Source organism: Micropterus salmoides, unplaced genomic scaffold (assembly GCF_014851395.1).
Source record: "Micropterus salmoides isolate LMB-PRFRI ecotype aquatic unplaced genomic scaffold, ASM1485139v1 Ms_hic_scaffold_23, whole genome shotgun sequence".
Taxonomy (NCBI): Eukaryota; Metazoa; Chordata; class Actinopteri; order Centrarchiformes; family Centrarchidae; genus Micropterus; species Micropterus salmoides.
The window spans coordinates 14,852,315-14,870,631 of NW_024041484.1; the positions used below are offsets into that span (position 1 = coordinate 14,852,315).

General features: G+C 38.2%; 1 protein-coding gene across 8 annotated transcripts in view; it reads left to right on the plus strand.

Annotated features, from left to right (window-relative positions):
- Positions 1-18,317, plus strand: part of cacna1c (calcium channel, voltage-dependent, L type, alpha 1C subunit) — a 144,413-nt gene that overhangs the window by 97,780 nt on the left and 28,316 nt on the right. For all 8 annotated transcript variants that reach the window (XM_038738835.1, XM_038738828.1, XM_038738829.1 and 5 more), the window contains 14 exons: positions 45-162; positions 298-370; positions 808-940; positions 1,115-1,244; positions 2,848-2,907; positions 3,326-3,432; positions 6,385-6,472; positions 6,571-6,678; positions 6,818-6,870; positions 6,992-7,138; positions 7,302-7,503; positions 8,102-8,260; positions 8,388-8,498; positions 12,170-12,253. In XM_038738835.1, the coding sequence (XP_038594763.1) occupies positions 45-162; positions 298-370; positions 808-940; positions 1,115-1,244; positions 2,848-2,907; positions 3,326-3,432; positions 6,385-6,472; positions 6,571-6,678; positions 6,818-6,870; positions 6,992-7,138; positions 7,302-7,503; positions 8,102-8,260; positions 8,388-8,498; positions 12,170-12,253 (1,573 nt within the window). The remainder of the gene's footprint in view (positions 1-44; positions 163-297; positions 371-807; positions 941-1,114; positions 1,245-2,847; positions 2,908-3,325; positions 3,433-6,384; positions 6,473-6,570; positions 6,679-6,817; positions 6,871-6,991; positions 7,139-7,301; positions 7,504-8,101; positions 8,261-8,387; positions 8,499-12,169; positions 12,254-18,317) is intronic.

An 18,317-nucleotide genomic window follows, 5' to 3' on the forward strand; every position in this document is an offset into this window, starting at 1 on the left:
TGATGCTGAAGGTGAGGAACTTCTTTTCCTCCCTCTTTCTCCAGATTGGCCAGTCCAGAGAAGCGTCATAACAATGAGAAGCCGCCTCTGAAGGAGGAGAAGAAAGAGAAGATAGAGCTGAAGTCCATCACCTCTGATGGAGAGACCAACACTGCTACTAAGGTACACGTAGACACACACATATCAAGAAAGACTAAAGTGGCCACGAACTTCAATAAGCGCACAAGTGAGCAAGTAAGTGTGTTTGTAGTCAGAGAAATGAATGAAGTGGTAAATTAATGTAATGCTCTCTCTCAGCAGATTAACATGGATGAGTACTGTGGAGATGAGAGTGAAGAGAAGAACCCATATCCTGCCAATGATTACATAGGTAACACTCAAACCATATGTGTGAACTGTGTGTATGATGAAATGATTTGATGACTTAATAGTTGAATATGAGAACTGCCAGCAGCTATGAAGGTCCACGTGAAATTTTTAATAAATAATCTGAAAAAGTAGTTCTCATCCCATATACATACTTTTCATTTCTGACGTACAGTGTTTTCTACTAGGTAGATATTTTCGAAAACTTGGTATTACCAACATGTGAATACACAGGGCTGCTTAGGAACCGTGTTTTAATTTATTATTTAATTTCAGTGTCAACACGGTGCAGTTTTTCCTTTGTGTGACCTACTGCTAAGGCACCTATACTTAGAGACGCCATTTTTCCTACTTTTTTTCATTTTGTTTCCTCTCCTGTACTTTCTGCTTTTCTCCTCTTACATGTACTCTCACTACTATCCTTCTCCTCACTCTCATCAGGGGACGATGATGAGGATGAGCCAGAGATGCCAGTGGGCCCGAGGCCTCGGCCACTTTCCGACATTCAGTTGAAGGAAAAAGCCATTCCCATGCCTGAGGCCCGTGCTTTCTTCATCTTCAGCCACACCAACAAGTAAGAGGACACTATAGTTCCGCCTTCTGGCTACTTTGCTTTTTTTCCGATCTCGGCCGGTTTCTCCCTGTATTTTTCCATCCTCTTTATCTCTGCATGTTGTGATCATTTAACATTTTTCTATTATTTTTAAAACAAGAGACTCAAACATGATTCTCTCACTCTCTCTCTTAGATTCAGAGTTCTGTGCCATAAGATCGTCAACCACAACATCTTTACCAACCTCATCCTCTTCTTCATCCTGCTCAGCAGCATCAGTCTGGCAGCAGAGGACCCAGTCAAGAATGACTCCTTCAGAAACCAGGTAACACACAATAAAGAAAAAGCATGTAATAAAGTGTAAATACAGTATATACATATAAAAGAATGGATATACATTAAGGTACAGGCAGAAGCAAACATAGTCATCATTAGTTGCCCACACGCACTAATTCTGTATTAAATGGATTATAGCCGACAGCAACATATAGAGGAACCAAAGCTTATTGTGACTGGCCTGTTACACTTAAGGAGATTTCTGTACTGAGTACTGCTGCTGTGATTAACTTCATGTTAAGAACCTGTGATCTATATTAAGCTTTGTTTTGTCAATTTAATTATTTCTTTTACTTTTTTTGCAAGGCTGGAAACTTAACATTATAGTGTTTGTAATTTACACATACAGCAAAACATATGGTTAAAATACATATAGCGGTGTCGGTTAGCGCACTCAGTAAAGCATGCACACCATGTACCGGGCCTTTGAGTCCTTAACGCAGTGGCCTGGGTTTGAATGTGACCCGCGGCTCATTTGCTGCAAGGCTTACCCTCTCTCTCTCTCTCTCTCTCTCTCCCGCATTTCCTGTCTATCTTCAGCTGTTCTATCCTCAATAAAGGCAAAAATTACTCAAAAAGAAAAAAACATGATAGCCCTCAGGTTTTTTTTGTTAACCCTCATTTAACCAAGAAAGTGTGTTAATAGTTCAGTGTTAGTTACACACGTGTCTCTGGGTTCCAAGTTCAAAGTATAAGAAATGTCATTTATTAATTTGCACGCAACCGCAGACACTGTATATTCAGCCTTAAGCCAAACTCTAAAACCCTAAAACATGTACTATTTGTATTTATGAAGGACATATATGCACTGTAGTTGTATACACTAATAGAACATCACCATACTGTTTATATATTAGTGTTGTTTAGTGTTTATGGGTGTAATTTCTGAGCTGTAGTCTAATGTAAAGACTGGGCACAGTGTGTGCTGAATCTGTTTTTGTTTATTGTTTTTTTTCTCAGTGAGCAAGACAAACCCCTAATCAATTATTGTATTTTCCTTGGCTATGGTATAGGCTGCTGTACCTCAGTTAAGCTCAGTCTAAAACCTTAATGAAATAATAAGTCCTGTTTTTTTTCAGATTCTGCTCTGTTTTCAAAGTCTATTTAAGTCAAATAGGAATTCATTATCATTAGACCTGAAGCTCAGTATTATTATTTCAGTATGTTGTGGAGTCATCCAGGACTATGCTACAATTAAGACCATAAGTTCAGCCTTAACCCCTGAAGAACTGCACTTCCTGCGATGTGTGTAAAACAATCCTTTTAAGTCTAGACCTAGAAAGAGTTGTATTGTTACTGGTGAACCCTAAAAAGTGAGTGAGTGTGAGTTAGGTTTTGATGGTTGGTAAATTTCTTCAGCCTTGTTCTCCAAAATGCTGTGCAACCTTGGTTCAGTTTTGTCACAGTTCACTGTTATAGTAAATACAACTGATAACACAATTCTTTTGTGTCAGCTAGTCGTTGCATATTGGGTAGGAAATGGAGCGTTGTTGTCAGTCTCAGGAGTACTGTTGTGTAGTGTACATTAGACTAAAAGAATCATGGAAATACTGTCTCTAAACTGATGATGATCTTTGATGTTATATTTTCAGATCCTGGGCTATGCAGACCATGTCTTTACTGGACTCTTCACCATAGAGATAATTCTTAAGGTAGTATTCCATGTGTTTGATGTAAGATAAGTGGGCTATATAATCTGTAAATGCTACAGTATGAATTTGCGATACTTCTACGCGGTCTGGCTGCTGATATTTAGCAATGCTGCAGACAAACAACGGTTGACATTTGTAGTAACCAGGTTGATGTGCCTAGTGAGAAGGCTTTACTGCATCAGGACAACAGAAATGTAGAGAACTGACTTTCAAAGAACTTTAAGAATGTGTACTCGGCAGTAAGCCCTTCTTTAAAGAAAGTTAAAACAAAGACCAGCTAGTTGCAGACACATATAATCCATGCTCAGTGTTAAAGGTAAGACAGTCAATATCACTGCCCTCTACATGGTTCATCATACTAAGCTGTTATTTGATCCTTCTTTATTTGATTTTAAAATATGAACTTCGACCCCCACAGATGACAGCCTATGGAGCCTTCGTCCATAAAGGTTCATTCTGTAGAAACTATTTCAATATCCTGGACCTGGTGGTGGTTAGTGTGTCCCTCATCTCCTCTGGAATACAGTGAGTGCAGTAAAATGGGTTTTTTTGATGAAAGTTTTTTACTGTTGTCCCATTGTAATTGGTACTTGAATCGTCTACTGCTTTAGCATTTTAATCAAAGTGTTGTGCTCCTTGAAATGCTGTAATTTCTCTGATGTTTAATATGCTATACTACACTCTCTGTCTCTAATTCTTAATAGACTAGACTTCTCGACGTAAGTCCATATTAGTCCATATTAATAACCCCTCTTAACAGACCTTCACCTTAACTGTGTGAACCTGTCACTCTTTTGATTTGCTATTTCTATGGTCTTGGGGAGTTTAGTTGAAGCCTCCTTCAGAACAAGAGAAAAGAAAACCAAGACTGTAATCAAGACTGCATAGTTTAGTGAGATTCTACTGTATTGATAATTAATGGATGATTTGTAACACATGGTATGCTTTTGCTTTTGTGCTGTAGTCACCTTTATGTCAAGTAAATGTTTGTTTATCTATTCTTCAGGTTAAAATCTCTTGTCATATTTGTGGATAAACTGAACTCTCCCAGGCTATATAAATGACACCTGAATGCTAAAAGTTGTTTTTGCCTGTTAAAAGTAGTTTGTGTGTGGGATATATCTTGAATACATCACAGTCAAATTCATTGTGATGCTGCTGCATTTAATAGTGTCTATAAACTGCCTTTTACTGCAGTATCAGTATATACTGTACGTTTCCTTTGATACTGTTTTGCTATTATTATTATCTCATTATTCAATAATGAAGTATCTCTCTGTGGATATCTTTCTTGCCATGTTTCCATTTAAGTATCTGTGGGCATTGAAGTAAAACTTAAAAAATCAGAGTAGAAATGGCAAAACTTTATAAGGAGATTAGTAATTTCATATGCAAATGAAAACCAGTCCTAAAACAAATCACACCGTATCTAAAACATCTGATGTTTCTGCTGTCATCCTGTATAGTCTCATAATATTTTGTGTGGACAGCATGATATATGACCAACATTATTTCACATGAAAGAACTATGGCAGTGTGGCCGATGTTTTACAATTAATGAAGACCACTTATCTCTGAACAGAAACAGTATTTTTGCTCTCTGAGAAAACTAGTTAGAATCAGGCTGTTTGCAAATTGTGTAAAAGGTTCATCATTCCCAGTCAACTGAAGCACAACTACGTACATTTCTTTTACATTTTGCACCATATAAAAAGTTTAAATTTCAGTTGACATGAGTAGGAATTGTTATATCACTAGGCGATATCACAGCTGATTTGACTGTGATATGTTACTAATAATCCTACTCCACATGAACTACCTTTAACTGCCTTTAAACTGTACCTTCCTTTGTAAAAAGTTGCACAACGGGTATTTTCCTTGCTTTCTGTTTTAAAAGTCAACACAGAGTAATGTCACTCCCTGTAAACTACTCCTTTAACCATCTAAAATGTCACTCCCTTAAAAGGATACATTGACATTTTGAATACACTTTTTCCTTTCATTCTTTCTTTCTTTGTTACACTATGGGAAAAGGTGTTTGTATTTGTTCTTCAGTTAACTGAATAACTTGCCTATCAGCTTTCTAAACTAAATTATTAGTAAAAGACACTGGCAAGCTAGATTTTTAGTATGTTTGATATCTGTTGACATCAAGTAGTTATAATTACACTCGGAGACCCTAGTTCAGATTACCGAAGGACCAATTTTAAGCTTTATTGTTAAATTCAAAATGTCAAGGTATTCATTAGGTATTCACTTCCTTTAAAAGGTCACACTGTTTGACCTTTGGTTTGTACTGACACTTTCTTACAGCACAATAACTCTCTGTTTGCCTGTAAATGGCTGTTTGTGTCTTTGTGTTGGTCTGTCTGTGGTGTACTTGTGTGTGTCTATCCATGTTTGTCCATGTTTGTGTGTGTCGTACTGTACTTAACATTGTAGGCAATTTATGTTAAAAAGGGAAACCATGCTGTCTACTCCCTATTTATAAAAAATTTATCAAGTATAGAGGGTATGCGTTGATGTCACTTCCCCTTCCGGAACACGCTGGACTGAGTGGCAAAACATCTGTTACCATGGCTGCGTTTAGCAAACCGGGAGTAAAGCAAGTCCAACGAAGGTTAAAGTCAAGGGCAACCTCATGAGGGACAAAACGTCTTCCAGTGTCTTCAACCAAGTCCAGTTGCCCTTTACTTTAACCTTCGTTGGATATCTATTACCTGGATGACTGAGAATCTTCATAGACATCGAGTAAAGCAAGTGATTATTAGCTCAAATTAAAGGCGGTCGGACTCGGCAGTAATCCTAACTGCTTACCAAAGAACCAGTGTTCCAGCTCTTTCCCATTTTAGATGTGTTTTTTCTGTTTTAGCTGATTCAAGCTAACGCTGCTGCTTGTCTTTCTGCCACTCAGTGAGCGTAACTGTGTTCTGTGACATCATGCGCATACCCTCTATAGTATGATCATTATTTTAGTAGTTAAAAAAACAGACTACAATCAGTTTTGTGTTTGACTTCTTGAGAAAAATGTGCAACTCTTCCAAGCCCCTGTTCAAAATCTGTGATATTTAACACAGCCTAATAGCATACAGTTTGTAAGTAATATGTTATGTAAACATATATTCTTGACTTTGCCCAGTTGAAGCCCAACTTTACTTATCCCTAGAGAGAATCATGGCTATTTTCATGCCTTATTTGTTTAAATATTTTTTAGGATTATTTTGTATCATACTTTGATACAGTTGGCTTCAGTTGGCCACTGTCCTTTAATTTCTTTACCTTATGCGTGCCCCCCCCCCCCCCCCCGTCACATTTTCTTTGACTCATGCTAAAGTTTGTGTTAACAATCTTAAATGCAGATACTATTGGAAGTGACCTAGGATGTGTGTTGTTCTAACTTTCCAAATATGTCGTAAGAGTTAAATGTGCGTTTAATCAGGTTGGTTGGGCGGCAGTTAAATCCCATGTGTGTTTCAGGTCCAGCGCAATTAACGTGGTGAAGATCCTGAGAGTTCTGCGAGTGCTCAGACCACTGAGGGCTATCAACAGAGCCAAGGGACTAAAGGTTAGAACACTCACACATATAAAAACACGTAATACACACATAATCCCCTCTTAACGAAAGACCCATGTACTCACTCTCATTTTTGGTGTGTTTTTCAGCATGTAGTTCAGTGCGTGTTTGTAGCCATCAGGACCATCGGCAACATTGTCATCGTCACTACGTTGCTCCAGTTCATGTTCGCCTGTATTGGAGTACAACTCTTTAAGGTAAAGAATTAAGGAGGGAAAGAAGAAGAGGCCTCCCTAGACCCGCAGGCCTCATAAATATCATCAGTGATAACCTTGTAATCTTTTTTCTTTTCTTTTTTTCCAATACTGAGTCCTAAATATCTATGTTTTTCATTAGGGCAAGTTCTTCTTCTGTTCCGACAGCTCTAAACAAACTCAGGCAGATTGCAGGTAAGAGATCTTTCCTGCACGCAAGCTTGTTAACTTTCTCTCATAGCTTAAGTGCTGGATTAAACACGTGAATATATATGTGTGTGTGTGTGTGTGTGTGTGTGTCTACTTGTATTTACAGAGGTTTCTACATTAAGTATAAGGACGGTGATGTGGGGAAGCCTGAGAGAGACCCGAGAAAGTGGGAGAACAGTGACTTTAACTTTGACGATGTCCTGCAAGGCATGATGGCTCTGTTTGCTGTGTCTACCTTTGAGGGCTGGCCAGGGTGTGTGTCAACATACAAACACAATACACATGTTTATTGACCTGCATATTATATGTATACTGTTTGATTGCTTTTTCAGCCATGCAGCAATGCCTGCCTACCAATCTCCACCTTCCTCCTTTCCTTTAATGAATCGCCCTGCTTCCCTGACCCCCTCCCCCAGGTTACTGTACCGAGCCATTGACTCTCACACTGAAGACGTCGGGCCCATCTACAACTACCGCGTGGTCATCTCCATCTTTTTCATAATCTACATCATCATCATTGCCTTCTTCATGATGAACATCTTCGTCGGTTTCGTCATCGTCACATTCCAGGAGCAAGGAGAACAAGAATATAAAAACTGTGAGCTGGACAAGAACCAGGTAGTGTTTGTGTTTTATATCAACTATTACTGAATTTCTGCACGCCTTTGTGTGCGTATAACTGCAGTTTTATGTATTTGTTTAGCAGCAAGATAGACATGAAGTATGACGTTTCAGGTTACAGTAGAAGGCAGAGTGGGACACGCTGTTCTGACTGAAGTGGGAATGTAACTTCATGTAACGTCATTCAGGAGGAACAAGGGAGAGGAAGTGTGAGCCAGGCAGTTGGGATGAGACATGGGAGAATCTGGAGAGGCTGAACGTGAGGTTTAGGGGCTGAACTACTTCAGGACTCTAGCCAGGAGTCAGCTGCAGCTATTCAGACAGAAGATGAGACTAAAGCTTAAAGAAGGATCTAGGCCAAGACGCTGCTGCTGTGTTTTCTGTGATCCATGTCTCAGCAAGAGCATGGAAAGGCACAGTGAGGATGGACGAGTAGTCGGGGGTGGAAGAGCTTTTTTAGACTGCCAAAAGACAATCCTACAACTTTTCCTCTATGATAGTCTAAATACAGTGAGGCAGAGTAATGAGGAATCACAGACGTACATCACCAGACAGAGGCTGAAGGCAAATGTCTGCGTTTTTGTGTGTGTAACAGCGGCAGTGTGTGGAGTATGCTTTGAAGGCACGTCCGCTGCGACGTTACATTCCCAAGAACCCCTACCAGTACAAGGTGTGGTATGTGGTCAACTCCACCTACTTTGAGTACCTGATGTTCACACTCATCCTTCTCAACACCATCTGTCTGGCCATGCAGGTGAGTCTCTCACACACATACACAAAATGGGGAATGGACAGTCAGGTCTTTAGACTACTACCGTAAAAAAAAAAAACTTTCTTTGTGGACATTAATGTTTGACATGACATTGTTTGTGTCTTTGCAGCATCATGGACAGACCAAAAATTTCAATGATGCCATGAACATCCTCAACATGCTCTTCACTGGACTCTTCACTGTGGAGATGATCCTTAAACTGATAGCCTTCAAACCCAGGGTAGGTCCACTTCTCTAGCTGCAGAAGAGAATAACATTCTTGTACAGTAGAGTAGATTAGAATTACAGTAGAAGACCATATCAAATAAATGTACAAATCTACTACTAACCAATGAATAGTTTAGAATAGAACAGTCAAATACATTTTAGGCATTGAATGACATTTATTGAAAACTGCTTACTCATGTTGAACGGTATATTCCTAATCCGCATGTAATTTCCTCCAGATGATAATTATGATATCATGGAATTAAAACATGATTAGTAGACTGCAAGGCGAGTTTGTTTGTACAGCACATTTCAACAACAAGGCAATTTAAGTGCTTTACATGTAACCTAAAAAGCAACATAGGGCAATATAAAACAACATTTAAATACAATTAAACAACAAATGAGTTAAATAATAAATAATAACAAGGTAAAACAGGACAGTAAAAGTTAAAGTTCAGTGGAAGATATCATTTTATTTAATAAAAGGCAGTGGGAAAAAGAAATCTGTCAAGCTTGTTGTACAAAAACTGAGCTTTTCAACAGACCTGCAGTTTTCTGGGATTTGTTCCAGATATTGGTGCATCAAAACTAAAAGCTACTTCTCCATGTTTAGCTTTGACTCTGGGGACAGAAAGCAGACCTGTCCCAGATGACCTGAGAGGTTTGGATGGTTCATAACGTAGCAGAAGATCAGAAATGTATTTTGGCCCTAAACCATTCAGTGCTTTATAAACCAATGGCAGTATTTTAAAATCACCTCTTTGACAGACAGGAAGCCAATGTGAAGACATCATGTGGTTTTTAATTTCACTGCTCCTTAGTTACCCTGCTGTTGTTGCTATGGAACTGTGTGGGTTTATTGGTCCAATCTTAGAACTTCCTGGTGCATCAGCTATTTAAACAGTAACAGATGGGGGAACGCTTCCCCCTATCACAGCAGGGTTAGTGGAAAACATAGTTTAATAGTATATTTATCCCTATTGGTGCACAGTACAGGTTGTAAATCAAAACATTATAAAGAGTTATAGAAAAAGTAACAAAAACAGATAAAGCCCTTGTACTTCAGCTGACTGACTGATTCGTTCATATACCCTCCAGCATACCTTGCAATAGTGCTACTGTCACCTTTACATACTCTGCTCATTTTAACCATTATAACCTAATTCAAACTTTTTAGTGTGTGAGGAATTAATTTTAACTTTGTTTTATTTTATACGTAAAGTTAATTGCTGGAAGTTAGTTGTTGGAATTAATGAATGTCATGCCACAGAAATGTCAGTATTTGGGAGCCAGGGTTTTCACACTACTAATTAAAACTTAATTCTTTTGTCTTTCCAATTAGCTCCAAAATCCAAATCATGCTCTACAAAATGTGTCTTTTTATTACGATAGATGTTTATCTTATAATAACTTTAAAATAATGATCTGCTCGGACCATTTAGTCTGCGTAACATGATTCATAGTATTTTCAGGCACAGGCAGCTCCAGTTGGAATTTGTCCCCTGACTGTGCAAGACAACTTTTAAGGCTTGGGAATTGACTTCATGCTGCTCTGCATTCTGCTAATGTAATGTTTACCTCAAGTAATGCTAAATTAATCTGCCAGATGTTTAAAAGCAGTTATGCAATTTTTTCTTATTAATTTAGTTTATATAATAACTTCAAGGGCAGCATGATGACATGTTCCCAAGCCTTGTTGATCAATGTTAATGAAAATAAATCAGTTATTTGTGTGTTTTTGAGTTGCAACTGTTGGATGTGCCTTGTTTTCATCGGTTTTCACTTCAATAAACTCTTCCTTTAAACAGTCGACACGCACAGGAGCAGCTTGCTAACACTTTTACTTCTCAGGTGATATAGTCTTCAACATGTGGAATCAGTCTCAGTAACATTTGCTCTGTATAGAAGATGTGTGCTAATGCATTTGAATTTTTTAACAGGTTTTACTGGCTATGCTTTCTTCTTCGGGGGAGATTCAGTCACATGGATTTTTTAAAATGTTTTTTTGTTTTGTTTTTGTACTGTGTTGTATAGTTATGAACATCTGAGCGCTAGTGTTAATTTTGTCAGCCATTTTAAAATTTAGTCCTAGTCTTAGTGCTGTGTCAAATGTTCTTGTTAGTTTTTATCATATTTAGTCCACTGTATAGGCTACTATTTTTTAATGAAGTTTTAGTTGACTAAAAGCCTGCGTATTTTAGTCTGATTTTAGTCAAAAGAAAATCAAAAGTATTTTAGTCTAGTTTTAGTCATTAACCATCATTTTAGTCTTTTCTAACTCATTACTATAATTTTGATTCGAATTTTGATCAATCTGTTCTAAAGAAAATAGAGATTTGATTCGAATTTTAGCTGTGTTCTCATTTTTATTGCAAAGGAGACATTAACTTACCTCAATTCCCAGGTGGTTAGCCTTGATATGCCTCTTCAAGTTCGTAGTGTTTTTTACAAAAATCTAATAACCACATCAGTGTGTGTGGTACATAGCTTTTCGGGGAACGCTTTTAAAAAAAAATTATAATAATAATAATTTTTATCATCATATGTAGCCATTTTGCAAAAATTACGCTTCACACAACAGCTGCAGCTGTGTTTGAGACCTGACCTTTCTTTTTTCCATGAGAGGGAAGAATTTTTGCGTGCCGCTGCGGGGAGCCCCGGTGATCATTCCCTCTGGCTGGATGAAGTCTGACGCTCAGCAAATATAGAGATCAATGGCAATAAAGCAAGCTGTCAATATTTTAGAGACCCCCCGAAATATCACAAATCATGCTTTTAGGGGAGCTGATATCTAAGCACCTCTTTCTCCCTAGCATGTTGTGTTCATCACCAGAGTTCACATCCTCCACAGTAACGTTTTCCTCATGCACCAGACGTCACACCGGTCGGCCAGCATTCAAAGCACAGGAAGAAAAAAAGCTGAATGAACACTGTTCAAGTGAAAATTTAGAGGGAGAAAATATGGTCTCCTCATTATACTGACAAAAAGAAAGAGAGATTTTATTAACATTTTTATTTTATGAATTACATTTTAGTCTCCTCATTTTTAGTCAACAGTATAGCATGTTAATATAGTCACAGTCAGCGTCTAAGGACATTATCGCCGTCTCGTCATCGTCTCGTTTTTGACATCTTGGCTGTCTCTACAAGTTCAGTTATACTAAAGTCATGTCTCTACATGAGAATATAACACAGTCTTTCTAAGATACAACTCCTTTTACAGTAGATATAGAATATTTTTATTTTACCAGCCTATATAATACTGTTTTGGCCTGAAGCTATGTGGATGTTTTTCATAAATATTCACTTTGCACGCAATAAGCTAAGTAAACAAAGTGGGCTTTCAGTATAATCGCTGCCACAGCATCACTGAATCGCTCCAAGATGCAGATGGGAGACTAAAGTAACTGCTATCTAACACGACTTCCTTAACAGACCAGGGAATTCAGCTGCTCTTGATGAACAGATACTGCAAGGGAAACAAGTTGATTCTGTTAATTATAATTAGAATTCTTTTATGTGTTGGGTCATCAGCTGATTATTTTCTGTTTCCTCAGTGTACTGTACAACCTCATACTACCTTAATAGGGCTGCGAAGTAGCAGCAGATGTTGTTTTCCTTCTAACCTACCTTTCTTACCCTCCCCCCTCCTCCTCCTCTTGCTCACCTCATCCTGTGTAGGGGTACTTTAGTGATCCCTGGAATGTGTTTGATTTCCTCATCGTAATTGGCAGCATAATAGACGTCATTCTCAGTGAGATCAACGTAAGTACGATGCCCAATCTCCCTCCTTGTCGCTCCCTCTTTCTCTCTGTCTTGTGCCCTCTTGCTTCTTCTCAATCTTTCATTCCCTGCCACTCTCCTTTCCTTTGTGTCTACTCTGTGTTGTGCTGTCTCTTCTCTTCATCTCTCTCCCTTCTTTCTCTGCCTTCTTCTTTCTCTTCGTTCTCCTGTTTCTTCTGTCCCTCCATCCTTAACTCCAAGATGGCCACTGCTACTCAGGGGACCCCCAACCACAAGGGTTCCTGAGCAAGAACGAGCTTTGTCCTGGGTTTCATAAAAAAAAGTAGAGGGAGCAGATGCAGGGTTTAGCTTTGAACGCAAAGGGTTTCTGTCTTGCGTCCTCTTTCCTTATTCCTTACAGTATCTGAGATGTTGTCTGGGTCTTTTTTTTTTTTTTTTACTTTTTGTCAGACTGTGACTTGTCCTCAGGTTTGATTCCCTCACTAACTGAACTAACTCACTGACCAATCTCAAGACTTACACATCTTTTCATTTTTTTAACTACAGCAACAGGGGCGTTTTTTAGTTGTGATTTTGTTGCAATATGTTCTTTACTGTTGTTGTTGTTGTTGTTGACATTTTCCTCTCATGGACAAGCATGACCGATCGCCGCTGCTCTTCCTCTGCTGTCCATCACTCTTAGACTGCCCCTTCTTTTCTTTTTTGCCGTTTAATTTTGTTGATTCTTTCCCTCTCTCCTACTAAAACTCCAATGCTCATGTATATAATGTTTTTATCTTATTTTTCTCCTCTCTCCTTTACTTTCTGTTCTTTCCATTTTTAAATGTCTTATGTTCTGTCCTTTTCTTCTGTTGTTTTTCTGTTCTTTCCACCCCTACGCAGCATTATTTTGTTGATGCATGGAACACATTTGATGCCTTGATAGTTGTGGGTAGCATTGTTGACATAGCGATCACTGAGGTTAACGTAAGTAGTCCAACTCCCTCCCTCCCTTCCTGCCTGCCTTGCTCTGCCATTCCCACACACACAAACAGGCCGACTGCCGATACCCATCTCGCATGCTTTCAAATGATGGAAATGGAAACTTCAGCTGCACCACATTTGAACTTAAGAGATGGCTGAAGTCAGTAAAAACAGCCAGATGTAGTGCATTCAAAACAACACAGTGCCCTCTGAAGGGTTTGTGTACGTATGAAACACAAAATATTCCGTTGTACTTTGACCCCTGAAATCTAAGTAATAATTTGGACATGGTCAGTTTGATTTATAATTAATGGCTGTTGGGGAGCTAACATCATCATTACAGATAATGCAAAATACTATCATTATTTTGTTAAAATTTAATGTTTGTAACAATGGAGACTGCAAAACAGCAGATTTCCTAACTTACTTATTCTCAATGTTCCCCTTCCCATGCCTGCACGTTTATCTTCAGCACAGTAATACGGCTGCAAGAAAAACTTTGTTTTCTCAGCTTTAATGTTATTTTGTATAGATTTTTTTATATTTGAAACTGCTTCAGATAGGTATTCATGCCTCGGTCTGCTGAGCATCAGCATCAAAATCTATTGCATTTACCTATAGAACCTATTGCATTGTCTCAGCACTTGGTTTGGTTTCACATTGGTTTTGTTTAGTCTTTTATCATTGCCACAGGGGATAGTGTCCATTCCCCTGGCATGATGGGCACTGTATAGCATGACAGATAAAAGGTGGTATATCCAGGCCTGGCACTGTATATAATGTTTGCAGAAAAGACCCACATTTCCGCAAAAGAAAGATTTTCTGGAAAGAAGGAATGAACACAGATTCTACAAAGATGTTTTCACAAAAGGTCATGAAACTCTATCAATTCAGAAATCACCAGGGAAATTTTTAATTGAAATGTGAAAAATACGAGTTACAGTTTTTAATTTTTTTGTACGACAATATTAATGCACAGACATTGGGAACAATTGGATCCATAAATGGATTTACTCAGGACCCATGAAATTTATGGAAATGTATGTATGAATTCATTTATTATCGACATGGAGGCCCTATAGTCAACAGTGGGGCTGAATAAGAATGAATATCCCAAACACAAGTCAAATGTTGAGTGTTTGTCGTATTTACATTTCAGAGATAATTGGTGTTTTATTCATGTGATATTCAAAGTGCTAGTTGGCAGGAGAATAGTTTGAGAACTGTGCTGGACAGAACTCCACTTCAGTTAGCCTTAGAAGAGGATACATTTGCTGTGAATGCTGATTTGCCAGAGAAGAAAATAATTTTGTGCTATGGTCAGACTGGCCAAAAAGCTGAATATCATATAACAAAACAAGTGAACTGTGAACAAGCTTATTTAAGATAGTCTAAACCTTAATTCCATCTGATGCCTCAGCGTCAGTCTGCTTTGCAACTTTGCATCTCTAGTAGCAAAAATGCAGTGAAAATTCCTCAGGGGACTAAATCATTCTGTGAATCATCTTCTAAATGCAGTACTTTATTGTTAAATGTAGGTTATTATTCCTTAATAACTGTGCCAGTTTTTAACTGCAAACTAAACCAAACAAGATTGATCCTTTAAAGAATTTGATATTTTTATCCACATCCACTAAGTCAATGTACATGGACGTAGAGTTACATCAATTATAGACACATTTTACTACATGGGGAGATATACGCTTTGCCTGCTGCTGGTTTGAGGACATGAAGATATGCCATGGGTAAACCGTATGTTCCCCCATGGTGAAATGCAGTGTGTTTCACCCAAGACAGCACTGGTCAGGCATACTAATAAGGTTAGTGTATCCCAGGGGTGTATGAGCTTGGCAGTTGTTTTTGTGCCTTTAGAAAGGGAATCCATTTGTCCCCATGAGAGGCTGACAAAGTTGCTTATAAACAACACTGGGTTATTTTCAAACTGTACTTGGATATTGTATGTTTTATTCAGTTATTCTATCTAGTTATCACAGGAATTTGATATCAGGGGGAATCACAAAACAAATCATAAATGTCTATGATCTGTTGTTGCCTTGCAGACAATGAATTTGTCTGACCTTGAAGCAAAGTATATTGTGTAGAAAGAGAGAGAAAAAAATACATACATAGACACTTAATAAAGCCTGACAGAGTGAAATATAACATTTCTTTCGGGAACAGACAATCTTTAACTACTGATCGATTAGCCACCTTGAAACTGAGATTAGTTGGGCCGGAGATATACATCTTTGTCATCTATACAAGTCACTGATGTTGCACTTAACACTTTGGTTTGGAGTTTGCCTTTGATTTGGTTTGATTGATTTGGTTGATTGGTTTGCAGTTCTTTCTGAATGATTAATTTTTTTTCCTCTCTCACCCCTAACCTAAAGGCATGCCCCAAGTCTTTTTTTTTTCTTCATTTTACTTCTTCTTCTCTGGTGGTTTTTAATGATTTGGGTGTTAAGATGCCCAAGCTACCTTTTCTATTTTTTTCTTTTTTAAGAAACCCTCCGCACTTCAATCCTGTGAGAACTCTTGACTCTTTTTGAACTGGGACCCTGTCACTCATACATTTTAGATTTTAGCCTGCTACTGCATTTCATCAGGCACTAAAGCACAAGTGAATGCTATTTAATGTACTGAGCAATGCAATTCTAAACTAATAGTAGCAGCTTGCCAACAACTAACTCTCATTCATTGCATTCCTAAGTACATAGTGAAGTGCAGTCACAGGCCAGCTTTTAAAATGTTCACTTGGCCTTTAGTAAATATTAAATGGCCAAAATATCTTGTTTGAGTGCACCCGCTTCGCTGCCTGTTGGGTGCTTGTTGACTTAGATTAGCTGCACTTTTGTGGTCTTCAAATCGGAATACTTTTTTTAATCTTGGGTCTCTAATTCTCCCCAGCAACCTGCGGGTGCTTCTTAAATCTTACATGGTTTCTTTTAAGTTTTTGGTTTATGGTTTGAGTAGAAGTAGTGTGAACAGATTGGTAGTGGTTTGCTCTGAGCGGTGTCTTGCAGACGATACCAGTATGGACTGCATCTATTTTCTCTTTTTTCTTTCTCTATATTCGGAATGCCTCCTCCTCTCCTCTCCATCTCTCTCCTTCTCTTTCTGAGCTTTTTTCAGTTCACTTAACTCTTCTTTTATGGATGTTTATCTCTCTCTTACTCTGTCTTCTTTCTCGTTGGTTTGCAGTGCTGCTTGCTCACTGGAAATGCAAGCTGGGTAACATGGGTCTCTCATACTTTTCATATACCCTAAGAGGGTCAACAAATTATCTGCTACATTTAAAAAAAAATGATTCTGATATGAGTTTGTTGTGTATTTTTAATCCCAGCACATTAAAATGAAATGGAAATGCACTTTTATCTTGCAGTATTACAATTTACAATATATGGATCAAAAGTAAAACGGTGTATAAACCCCAAATCAAGGGTAAGAATGTTCTCGAGAAACCCATGTGACCTACTGAACTGATTGAACTGATGACATTTTTGCTCGAGAACATGACATGTAATGTGAGAAGACAGCTCGTTAATTTTAAATGAGCACATAAATTTGATGAGCTGCAACTACAGTAACTCACATCTGCACTGTAGCCTGAAAAGACCTTTTGGTTAAAATAACACCCCATGCACAAATCCTCCAGGGCCACAAGTCCGCTGTAGTCTCTGTAATTTGTTTTGTGTCACAAATGAGAAATATAGTAATGAGGAATGTTTTTAGTTTAATCTAATTCTGGTTCACAGCTTTGATTTTATATATATATTTAAATTATGCTTAAATTGACCTGGCCATTTGTGTAATTCACCCTCACACACACACACACACACACACACACACACACACACACACACACATACACAGACAAACTCACATTCTCTCATATTTCAGTTTTAACTTAGTCTGCACTAAGTGTGAATCAGTCCCATCTTACCTCCATGTGTCCTTCCTTCCTTCCATCCGTCTCTCCGTCCTGCCCATCTTTTCCAAATCATCCTTGTCACCCTTATATCCATCACTCTTCCCTTCCCTTCGTCCTGCAGTTGTTCTTCCTTCCAGCTTTCATCCCTTCGCACCATAATGCCTCAGATCCTCTGATTACACATGTACACCAATACATATCCTCTCTTCACTCACTTTTTCTCAATCACATTGTTAACATTTTGACAGCAAGAAATAATTAGTGTCCTCATGGCTAGCCAATTATAACATACATACATGCTTGTAATACAAGTTTGTAAGTATCAATAGTAACCTATTATTCTGTGTACATCATTATTGTATTTGATCATTAAGTTGTGTGTATGGCTCTGTTAGAATTCCTTTAAATGCTTAATTCCGTCTTTCCTTCCTTCATTCTTCTCTCGCTATATTCTCACCCTCTGTCCTTTATTTCCTTGTTTGCTTTCCTTCCTTTACTCCCATTTCCCTGATTCCCTAATCCACATTTCCTTGCAATTTTTACTCCCAAATCCCTTCCACTTCTTTCTCTTTTGTTGCTTTTTTCTGACTTTTCTTCTCTCTCTTGCCTCTTCCTTCCTTCAAGCATAATCTTACCTGCTCAGGCCTTTCTTTATTCCAGTTTGGGAATAATGAAGCATTATTTTGTGGTAAGGTATGTTAACAGAGCCAATACCAAAGCAGAGCAAACAGCTCCCGAGTCATAGATTGAACTATTAGTTAATCTATCACTCTAAGCACTTTAAAATGTTGCAGTACAAGGGACGACCAGTGAGTGTCTCCCTACAATATGTTATCTTTGTGCCTCTAAGTGTTATGTTAATAATTGTGAGCTCCAATTTCCAAAAGTATCTAAAATCATCTGTGTCAGCAGTGGAATTGACTGAGATGATTTTAAATTTACTGTGGTATTCAAATGCCTCTACCTGAAAGTAGATTAAAGTTGTGGTCTGGTTAATTAAGAATTACTGGATCACAAACAAAGTTACTTTACTTTTAATTTTACAAGGTCCAAACCTCTCGCTTGGGTCTTGACTATTTTCAGGTCAAAGAACGGCTTGAATAACACACATTCAATGAAGGCATTATCCATTAATGCCAGGATGAATTTGGTAAACATAGCCTGAGTTAAGCTGAAGCCTCAACCACT